The sequence below is a fragment of the Pongo abelii genome, chromosome 4 (assembly GCF_028885655.2).
Source record: "Pongo abelii isolate AG06213 chromosome 4, NHGRI_mPonAbe1-v2.0_pri, whole genome shotgun sequence".
Classification (NCBI taxonomy): domain Eukaryota; kingdom Metazoa; phylum Chordata; class Mammalia; order Primates; family Hominidae; genus Pongo; species Pongo abelii.
The window spans coordinates 41548791-41560677 of NC_071989.2; the positions used below are offsets into that span (position 1 = coordinate 41548791).

The 11887-nt window shown below is 36.4% G+C and overlaps 1 protein-coding gene across 1 annotated transcript in view; it reads right to left on the reverse strand.

The window, feature by feature from the left end:
* Positions 1-2789, reverse strand: part of C6 (complement C6) — a 134710-nt gene extending 131921 nt beyond the window's left edge. The window contains exon 1 of the mRNA XM_024247179.3: positions 2497-2789. Within this exon, the coding sequence (XP_024102947.2) occupies positions 2497-2503 (7 nt within the window). The 5' untranslated portion in view covers positions 2504-2789. The remainder of the gene's footprint in view (positions 1-2496) is intronic.
* Between the last annotated feature and the right edge of the window lie 9098 nt (positions 2790-11887).

Genomic DNA, 11887 nt, shown 5'->3' on the forward strand with positions numbered 1-11887 from the left:
ATTTATAAAGAAAAGAGGTTTAATTGAATCACGGTATCACATAGCTGGGGAGACCCTACGAAACTTAACAATCATGGCGTAAAGCACCTCTTCACAGAGTAGCAGGAGAGAGAATGAGTGCAAGCAGGGGAAATGCCAGACACTTATAAAACCATCAGATTTCATGAGATTCACTTATTAGCATGAGAACAGCATTGGGGAACCACCCCATGATCCAATTACCTTCATCTGGTCCCACCCTTGACATGTGGGGATTATGAGGATTACAATTCAAGGTGAGATTTGGGTGAGGACACAGAACCAAACCATATCACATATACGGTGAGATCAACTAACATGTTTATGGGTTTTAAGTTCACTAATAATGAACTCGACTCTGGGTCACTGTCACAGATGAGAAGTTTCATTTTAAAAACTTTAAAAAAGAGAATGTAATAAATTGGTGTTGCCTTTAGGAGATCTTGCTCTAATGTACTTGAAAACATTTACTTATTCAAATTGAAAATGATTAAATCAAATGTTTGATGAAATTATAAAAATGATATAAATCTAACCTTAGTTCTTCTTAATGGAGAAGCAAAGAGTAAAAATAGCTGGCAAAGTGTGAACTAAATACGTGGCTTATTTTACTTTGCATTCCTTGGTGAATATATGTGGGTTTCTAGAATCTCTTGTATTTTACTCCATTGTTAATATAAACAATGATGTCCAGGCTCTTGACAAATGTTAATTTCAATTTTAAATTCTATTTTTCAGGTGAGGTCCAATGCCATTAAAACCTGCATAGTTGTCCCAATTTTGAGCCCTTGAAATTACAAAATAAAAAAAAAAATCTCTTGTTTTCTGAGATAATAGCACTATTTTCCTACAACAAGATTTAAACTGTTTTCAGCATATTACCACCTTAAAAAAATCAATAAACCCCTTGGCATAAATATTGAGAATTTAAATTACCAATTGCTTATAAGTGGGCCTTAACTCTAATTTTAGGAAGAGGAGGTTTCTGTTTCCTAATTAGTTCATTTTATTGGTCTGAGGCTGCACTTAAAAAGAATAAAATTATCCATTATGTTTTCCTAATATCTCCCAAATGTCGTACCTATTAAGAATAGGGACACCGTCAGCTTTCAATAGGGGTGCTATTGGCATTATGATGTGTCAGTTCTTCCTTAAACCAGAATGTCTCACAGAAATTGAGGATTATTTGGCATGTCTGGCCTGAACCCACTAAAAGCCTGGGCTGTCCCCACACATTTCCAAATGTCCTGTAGAGAACAAACCACTCCCAGCTGGAAATCTAAACACTTCTGAGGAGAAAGAACTATTTTATTCAATTTATCTATTTATTATCCAGTTATGGATAATGACTTCTAGGTTATTAATGAGTTGCAGCCAAAGCTTCCTATAGTTTAATTTTTTCCCTCAAAAGTAATTCAGATGAATATTTTGCTTTTCGTCCACTACACGCTTATTATAAGGTATAAAACGCAAGCTGATTATTTTTTAAATTTTCATTTGCCTAGGCAAATGAAGTGGTAACTTGAACACACACACACACACACCACACACACACACACACACACGCCAGCTTTGTGACTTAGTTATATAACTTTCTTCAGAAAAAGGACATCTGCAAATATTGGAGGCACAGAGTTTCAAACACGTTATATCAAAACTTGTAATTAGTGCTTTCAGATCCCTTCTGTTCAGTAAATCCAGAATTGTTCAGTAAAAACAAACAAATAAACCCCCCAAAACAAACAAACAAATAAAAATGCTGCAACTGCCGGCGCAGTGGCTCATGCCTGTAATCCCAGCACTTTGGGAGGCCGAGGCGGGCAGATCACCTGAGGTTGGGAGTTCGAGACCAGCCTGACCAACACGGAGAAACCCCGTCTCTACTAAAAATACAAAAAAAAAAAAAAATTAGCTGGTCATGGTGGCTCATGCCTGTAAATTCCAGCTACTCAGGAGGCTGAGGCAGGAGAATCACTTGAACCTGGGAGATGGAGGTTGTAGTAAGCCGAGATGGTACCATTGCACTCCAGCCTGGGCAACAAGAGCGAAACTCCGTCTCAAAAAAAAAAAAAAGGAAACAAAAACAAACAAAGAAAAACCCTGCAACTTCTCTAGTCTTAAACACACCAGTCCTATAGATGGACACTGTGAGTAAGGAGAAACAGAATGAATGAAAATAAAAACATGAACAAGTTAGATTTGACAAAATTACACTTCAATTAGTAATGACAAGATACTACACAAAGGTTTGTTTTCCAAATGTGAAATCTCCATTGACTTCACAAAGACATTGTCACACAGCAATCACATATTATAAAAAGCACCATCACAAATGTACCCAAAACCATATTCTATAAAACTGAACTACTGCCTTTGTAAACTTTCATCTGGAAATCTTTTAACCAGCCATTTCAAGAAGCACCAACCTCATATGCATGCCCACCAATTAAAAAAAAAAGAAAAAAGTAGAAAACTTACTATGCATCTATGACTTGAAGAAATACCAGCAGATAATTCAGCACATCAAAATCCAAGTCCAGAGTAACTAGTTTCATATTTCTAATGATGAGCTCTCGGCAGGAATCTTATTATATGCTGAAATATTTAAGCTAGAATCATTTCTCTTTAAAAGTATTTCAGTTTTTAAGACTCAGTTTCAGAATAAAACTAAATGAATGTTATGTTGAAGACATACAAAATTAAGAAAGACGGGTATATTTTAGGGAGAAACTCCTGTGTATGCTAAACCGGATTGAGAATCTCTACATTTTAGTTTCCTTTTTAAAAGAAGTTGCAACAGAGACTCAATGCAAATCCAGACACAACTATGTTGTTCTATCTTCCTACCCCCATCTCCTGCTTATTTTTATCTTTTAGTGCTTTTTTACACAAATTAAACATTGCAAAAACTTTCTATTTCAATTTTTAAAAATCACAAATTCAGAAAGATTGGAGTTGCATCTCAAATATTTAAAATCAGTCTTACAATTAAAATTTTCAAATAATGAAAACAGTAGTTTAAAACTTATTTAATTGTCACTTATCAATCCAAAATTATTATCTTTCACTTCATTTTTAATGAGATTGATTTTCGTTTTTAAATAGCGGTGTCACTACATCAGAATGTGGTGATTTTTTTTCTGCATTCAAAATGCTTTCAAATTCTATGTTTTTGACAGGTTCTTAGATTACACAGAAAATGAATAAAAAACATTCTGTTGAATAAAATATGCTGAATTATATAATAAGCAAGACACATTCCTTTGGAAGATAAACCGCTGGCAAAAAAAATATCCTGTATATTTATAAGTGAGCAAGAAAATTCTTTCTCTTTTTTATTTTTTCTTCTTTTTCTTTCTTTTTCTGTCTCTTTCCCTCCTTTCCTTCCTTCTTTCCTTTCTTCTTTCCTCTCAAAATCCACTTTTCCTAAAGTGTGTTCTACAAAACTGGAATTGAGAATTAAGGTGGGCAGGGAGGAGAGGGAAAATAAAAAGATAAAATAAAGAGGGATAAAATTACAGCAAACAATTTGCAAAGGCTACAGTCACACTCCAAGATGATAGGCACTGCTTGAAGTAATTTAAAATGGAGCAAAAGCTCAATTTGTATTGTGGTATGAGAATCAAGGAGGAATATAACACCTGAAACCATTGTGCCTTTTTATTGCACATGCTGCTTCCTCCTTCCTGCCTCCACAGAAAGGACTTTTTATCTCGCTGTTTCTTCCTCTTTGAGGTCCTCTAGGTGTGCATAGTGAGCAGGAAGTTTGTGTCTTCTGGGATAACTCAAAAGATATCTAAAAAGTCTCATTTTTAAGACTGTGTATATCTGTATGGATAGGGCTTGTGTAACTGATTTCCCAATTTTGGGGTGAAATTCAACCTTTTCTTTTGTTTCCATTCTTAGAAAACATGGAGAGGCATTCTTTGATTTAGAAAAATTGAGATTATTAGAAATTTTGCTTTTCTGTGTTCTGTAATCCATTTGGTTACGACAAACTTCATACGTGACTGCTGTTTGGAGTCAGTGTGCAAATAAGCATTATCATATTACGAAGAGATTTAATTAATTAGGTAATATGTTTGAACATCCAGTACGAGGTGAAGACTGCAAAACAAATTAGTTTTACCCGCTATCTGAAAAGCATTCCTTCAAATGGAGGGATTTTCAACGTACTTGATTCTTTACTCATAGATCAGGTGGTAAAATAACTAGTTTTATTTTTTTATTTTGACTAAAGTGTTTTCATCTTTTCTTCACTACAACCTAAGGAAGAAAGCTATTGTAACATGAGTATATGACTGGGTAATTTTTTGTCTTTGTTTTTGGGATTGAATTGAAGCATGATGTCATTTACAAGGGTGTAAAGTGACCAAACTTGGAAATAAGCCATGGCCATCTCATGGAATTTGTTCCTCAACACTTACAGTTTTTGCAGTGACCAATAGAACAAGTGACCACATGCAGGTAGTTTATAGGCTAATAGGTAGTTCACTGTTCCATGTGAGAAGGATGAATCAAAACTTAAGGTAGATTGGGTGAAAGATATTTGCTGTTTTTAAGATTATTTGACTTTTTAAAAAACTGTAAATATGAATTTCACATAATTTATTTGAACAATGTCTACTCCTTCCTAAGGTCATTTGATTTCCTCAAAATTCAAGGTCAGACAAGGTTAAGCTTCAGCCAAGATTTGCTTTTGGTCCCGTCTTACCTTATCTCTCCTCACCACCATCACTCTCAACTTTGCCTAGAGTTCCCCTCCTCCTAGACCTCTCAGTTGTTTCTCTGTAAACATCGCCTTAGTACTCAGAGTATGTATGACAGCTGCTGAGTGTATAGTGTCCTTATTTTTACAACATACAAGATCTGACCTGCTTAGAAATCTTTCCTGGTTTCCTCCTCTGTCAGACAATCTTGCTTCTCTTTATGGCTTTAGATTCAGGCTACCCAATATTAACAAAACCTGTTAAAGTACTCTTTAGGAGCATCAATAGGTTGGTGTGTGTGTCTCCCTGTCTAGGTAACATTCTCATGTTTTCATAGAGGTCACTGGAACCAGAGCACTTAAGCTCAGATATAGACTGTACTCTCTTCCCTCAATATCATGGCAGAAATAGGTGCCATTGGTCTCAATAAGGACCAACGGATGCAGTATATTAATAGATGGTTCCCATCACCCATAAGTAGCATGAAATACCTGCTTTTTCTGATGTATGATTGTTAAGTTATGGGATAGGGTTCAGCAAAAGCATTAATAGCAGCAGAAAGCAAACTATTTATTCCTCTTTCATAACATGAACCAGAATCAAATAGTTGGAAGCCAATTTTTGAATCTGAAGCAGATAATGTTTCCTGTATCCTGCTATTATTTTTCTCCCCAGCATGTGTTCAATGAAGATAAGTCCTGTGAATAATTATCTGACTCCATAAAAACCATTAGGCCAGAGTCCAATGAGATATCACAGCTGTGCTACGGATGAGATAATAGAAAAAGAACAGCATTCAAAGCTTTTCATTCTATCCATGTTTACCTTGAAGAGGGTAGTGGACAGAAGATAGGACCCAGAGTGATATGGTCTTGACTTCCCTGGGCTGGCATTGAGGTACTGGGGATGGGACTGGAGTTGGAGCCAGCAAGAAGAGTTATTTAAAAAAAGAGCCAAGAGAACTGTTTTATGTTATTTATCACCTAAAACCTAGAGATAGGGATAGTTCTTTCTTTCCTCATGTTACTGTGGAAGAGTAGGATGCAACCAAGATGTTACAGTAAACTTCAGCCTCCTAGATAAAGCCAAAAAGCAGGATGAGATTGATGGTTCAGGGGCACAGACTCTGAAGTTCTTTCTCAGGAAGTGCCTATCATAGGTTCAACCAAACCAAGTCGTTAGAACATGTGTAATTCTGTCCTAGTAAGGTCTAAAAGTTGGCTAGTGTGCTGGTGCCTATATTGCCTCCTCTGGCCAAACTGCAATGTCCAGTTTGTTTAATTAATGGCTATCTTTTCATTAAGCCTGCTTCCACAACCAAATGGAGATTTCTCAGCCTGCCGAAAGGATAAGTCTGACCTCTGTTTGCCTATGTTCTTTAGGCTAGCTTTTTGCTTAATTTTTTAAAAGTTGTCTTAAAGATATGACTTTAGGCTACATTAGTAACAAGGGAAATCTTGGCAAATCTCACTGACAAAAGTCAGTGAGAGCTTCAGGGGTTTGTGCCCCAATGGCCAGGTTTCATCCAAGAGCATTTGTGTCTAAGTGTCAGAATCAGGATATTTTTTAAAACGTGTAGATGTTTTCTTCATGATTAGGTCAAAAGAGATCAGCTCTACTCACTGGGATCCTATGTTTTAAATAAAATGTTTTCTATCTAACTCAAAATACACAGAGTCAAGCTATGTCTATATAACATCAGTACATAGAGAATAAAAGTGAAATATTTACTTCTTCTCTTAGATGATTTGTTTTTATCCTATAAACATTTGTGGTGCCTAAATACTGTTCTGTCTTTTAATAGATTTGTACTGATACTTGCAAGAAAGAAAATGTCAGAAAGATCACGGTAAGATAAGAGTTAAATGTTTAGGAAGAAGAATGAACAAGAGAAGAAGACTTAGGAAGATGTAATGGTCTTTTATACCTAAATAAAGAGAAATAACAAAAAGACCACATATGCAACCACTGAGCACAAATGCAGTCACAACTGCTGCAATGAGTGGCTATCTCCCACTAGTTTTTGCTTTGGTTTATAGCATGTCCACACTAGTCTTGGCTGAAGTTAAAGGAAGATCTGGTTTGCACAAATATTTATTATTAAAATATAATATCAACAATTCCTTAATTTGGAAAAATATGAGGAAATCATCTGTGGGCAGAAAACAATGACTCAAGGAATTTTTAGAGCAAACAATTTTGATATCAGCAATAAATTATTGAAGCAAAAATGGAAATTTCACTCCCTTTGTCTTACTTTTTTAAGACAAGTGGAATGTTTACCTATTATCCAGAGCATACCTTTGTAAACCAAGTGAATCACTCGAGAAGAAAACGTCCTTATAAATAAGAGGCACAGAGGGATTGGAAGCTCTTCCCTGATATATGGCAAATACTAGCATTCTTTCCCTTTGGAAGAGAATGACCTTAATCTCATTTTTGCATACATCCAAAATGAGAATACAGTTTTCTTAGGATGCTCAAGCAAAGCTCTTTCATTTAGACATGGGCACTACCTGGGAACCAAAAAGCTGAACTCTGATTTAAGCTCTGGTCATCATCTATGGAGCCTTAGAAAAAAAAAAACAACTATCATCTGGCTTCAGCTTCCATATCTGCAAAACATGGAGATTAACTTAGAGGCATTTAAGGATTCCTCCCAGTACCAATATTTTGGAAATCTATATTTCTCCCTGAAAGTTCAGAGAAAGAAAAGAGAGGCTTATAGAAACCATGTCTCTAGTACATGTCCTGTTGGTTATGGGTATTAAAAAATAATACTGTCGTTTGAGTAATGAAGACATTTTTATGTTTGTGAACAATTGTGTTTTCTATGCTAATCTCCAGTTAGGAATTACAGAACAAATAGAATTAGAATTTGTGGTGGTATGCTTAGCATGTATATAGTTAGGGACTTTTCTCCATGGCCAAAGAAGTATATGTCAACATGTCACAGCCCAATTTCCAAAATTTGTGAAGGAGAGAGATTAAGATGTTCTCTTCATTAAAATAGCACAGGAATTTTGGAGAAGATAAACAAAGTACAATAATACTTACAAGGCTCTGGGTTTTAGCACCTCAGTGGGCAAAGAGATGCTGTACCAAAATGTCTTCATAGGCAGGCATGCAGAACATGCTGGCCTGGCCTGCCCTGTGAAGTAAACAAGTCCCTTAGCCTCTTTGTGTCCCAGATTCCTTGTCCATAAAAAAAGGTTGAATATCTTATCTTCCTAGTCACTTTCAGTTCCAGAGTTTTATGACTCTTTAAGAACAGATTAAAATGTGGTCAAAGTAATATATAAACAAACTGTACAGATGCATATTTTAAATTCTTAAGAAAATATTAATAAGTTCTTCAAAGACACTCATTTAAATACGAATTATTTATGAGCTAATTAAAACTCATAGAGTCACATCACTTTAGATATGAAAGAAATCTTCAGTGTTCAACACATCACTGTATATCATGATTATTTGTGAATGTGTCCCTTCCTTGAAAGCTTTTGAGGACATAAATAGTCTATGTTTCTTTGTATCACCAGTGCTATACCAGTAAAGATATAGAGTGTTTACTAAATAAAGATTAGTTTAGTAAATTTTGCAGATAAACAGAAACCTGAAAATATCTGCTAAACTACTCAAAGTTACACACATAGCTAGAATAAAACTTCTCCCTCTTCTGATACCCAATGCAGAGACAGCTGATTTCTTCTTAAGGCTAAATTGTGATGTTTTCTAAAATGTATCATCAGTAATAACATTTACTTATAAAAACAGGCCTTCTGAGGACTTCAAGGCAGGACCAATAGAACTGAGCAGAGAGTAAGGCACACAAAAAACATTTAGTAACTATTTATTGATTGATTGAAACATGAATCAAATTACTCTTATCTTCTTAAAAGTAATAAAATTATATCTCTGTGGTAGCCATCCCAAGATGGGTGCCTTTCTTTCTCCTGTGCCTGTATTACGTGCTATTCCCTCACCAAGAGATGAAGCTTATTCCGCCACATCCTTGAATCCCACCCTGCCACTGCTTTAACCGATAGAGTACTGACACTATATCAGTTCTAGTCCTGACCTTTGGGAGTATAACAGCTTTTACCTTGGTCTCTTAGAGGCCAGAGCCACCATATATGAAGTTCACCTTCAGTGCTGAAGAGGTACTTAGACTACATGGAGAGAGAGAGAGGCCCATCTTAGCCCAACCTTCCAGCCACCTCCACCCTGGCTCTTGGAATGCGAAGAAAGCTGTCCTGAACCTTCCAGAGCAGTTCATCTAGCTAAATATCACAAAGTGACCACAGTCAATGCCTCAAGGAACAGAAGAATTATACAGCTGAGTCCCGCTTGAATTAAAGTCAGATAAAATATTGAGATATAATAAAAGATTATTGTTCTAGATTACTTAGTTTTGGGGTAGTTTATTATGAAACAATAAATAACTGGAACACTTCTTTATTGAACAAGTGTATAATTTTACTTTTCTATTTTTCTATATTAGGAAATTAGAAAATAATTCTAATTTTCTATAAGTAAAATTTTGCTGACCCCCTACTCTTATCCCAAATAAATACAAGTTAGAAAGATTTAATAATGCTAATTTCAAGCTTTGCTATGTTAAGAATATGTCCAGGATATCAGCATTAAGAAAAGCTATACCTAACTTCTTTATTTTATAGAAAGGAAGTAAATTGTAATGTGATTTATGGTGCATAAGCTACAGTATCAATTTCTTTCCCCATAAATGTAGCCCTACCTTTTACAGAGAAGCCAATTGAAGCAGTAAAAATTGTCTTAGTACAGGCATTTATTTGGCCAAAAGAATCCTGAAAGAATGACTGTTGTGTGTAAGTTGTTTCAGTGCCTTTCTTCCCCTTTTCCTTATCCTTGATTTAATATTTCCATTTTCATTTTAAACTCCTAACTCACTTATGTATGGATTCTTTCAGGAAATCTTTCTTGAATCCCTGCATTCCTGATACAGTCCTAGGCACTGAAAAAAAGGGTATGATTACTAAGAGATAGTCATGTACATCAAAGAATGTGAATTCTATTACAGAAGAAAAATATATTAATACACAGTGTCCACAGGGTACAATAAGTATAAAATTGAAGTAAGTGCAAAGGTGAATGAGAACTTAGTGCCTACAACAGTAGGGGAAGTTATCCCACAGAAAGTAAAGTTGGGTCTTGCAAGATAAATTTTGCAGACAAAAAAACAACAGAGACATTTCAGGCAGAGAGAATGACATCTGTAAAAGCATGAAAAAGTAAGGCAAAAATGGCAAAACTTCTATTGTGAATATAGCAAAGAATTGACAGGAGGGCAGGGGAATAATAAGAGATAAATAATGGGCTACAATAGTTGTAGGCTGAGGGCAAAGAGTGAAGAATGCATGCCATGAGCCGACAGTCAATTAATGTTTACCCAGTGCTCCCTACAGGGCCTACTAAGTGGGTAGCATGCCCACCACCACCTCCAACTGATTAGACCTGGCCTGCAGCTAGTCCATCTTTTGGCTTGAATGTGACCAAGCAGTTTCTCCTTCTCGGGCATTTGCCTTACTAGATAAGGTCAATGACTGTACCTGGTCACATACGATGCTGAATTAAATGGTTATGTAGGCACAAGGTCAGTTCTGGTGTCATGGCAAGCCAGGACCACAAGCAAGCGGGCAGCAGAAGCGCTACAGACTTGCTGAGTCTGTGGATAGGAAAATGGAACTGACATGCTGAGAAAGGCAGAAATGAAGGACCATGTGATCAGAGTAAACATTAGAGTGAGACAGAGCCATTAAAAGATCCATGAGAAGATCATATCTGGGAGAAGGGTGTGAGATTAAACAATCAGGCCAAAGGTAGGAGAGACATCAGCCAGATGGGGACTTGGTTTCATCCATTGGCTCTGACAGTTATTTCTGACTTTAGAAAGAGTGCTTCTCAGGTAACCTGATGTCAGAATCTAGACACTATCATTAGGAGCTCTGAGTCTACATGGTGTGTCTATGAAATAAGGCAAATAAAGTATGATGTATACTGATGATTTCCTATTGACCAAGGTGATGGGGAATGGCTGCAAGGATGAGGAAATTCAAGGCACGTTCAAATGGGCCACCTCTCTCTAACTATGTTATGATGGGCTGGCTTTCCCTTTCTTCCACTCAAGTCCTCACAGTTTGAGGAATGATTTGAGCTCCCCAGTCTTCTAAGATGTGTTGCTTTCTCTTTTATCAATGATCACAGCTAATGCTGGTAATGTTCCATTAACTTAATCTACTTAAAACTCAGCAAGGGCTGGGTGTAATGACTTGCTTGAGGTCAGGAGTTCAAGACAAGCCTGGGCAACATAGTGAGATTTCATCTCTAATTTAAAAACAAAAAACAAAAACAATCCAATAAAACTCAGCAAGTCCTCACTTTAGTCTAAGTAGTGCTCATACATTGAAATATTGGACAAGGGACCTCAGAAAACTTCATTTTTAAAGAAAATAGTGTAGCATGAGACTGTGAAAAGCTGGAGTGAAGTAAGCTAGGTTTTGCATTGTGATTTTCTTACCCTTTGGATCTTCAGACTGTGGTTCTGGAGGGTGCTTAATGTAGCTATGGTGGTATATCTAGTAGAACAAATGCCTAAAATATAACAAGAATTTCCTTGTTGATAGGATAGCTGTTGATGCCTTATCCACAGCTGTCCTTGGATTCTCTTTTTTTCTGGTGATACGGAAGAGCAGGAAGAACGGGTGTAACAAGTAATCCATGGGAGCAGCAGGTATCTTTAAGGGGGTCCAAAAGCTGCTTGAGACCCGCTGCCTGTTGTCATATCATGTCTACCCTTCAAAGGATCCAAGGCCTAAAATCTTTGAGAAAAACAGTTCTTGACTTTAGAGCAACAGTAGAAATCTTTACATCTTTTCCAATACAGTTTAGAAGAAGAAATTAGAAAAGGGGGGAAAAAATCAAGCAATGGGCAATGACCAAAGGAAGGAAAACAACAACAACAAAAGAATGTCCTCTGAGGAAGATCAGAGTTGAGTTTTATATGTTTATTACTGGCTGAGATATAATGGCACTTGAAACCACAGAGCTGCTTTCCTAGTTGATGTATTAGCCGAGTACCTGGAGTCTGACTGCCCTTTGCTTACCACCAGGGTGCACCA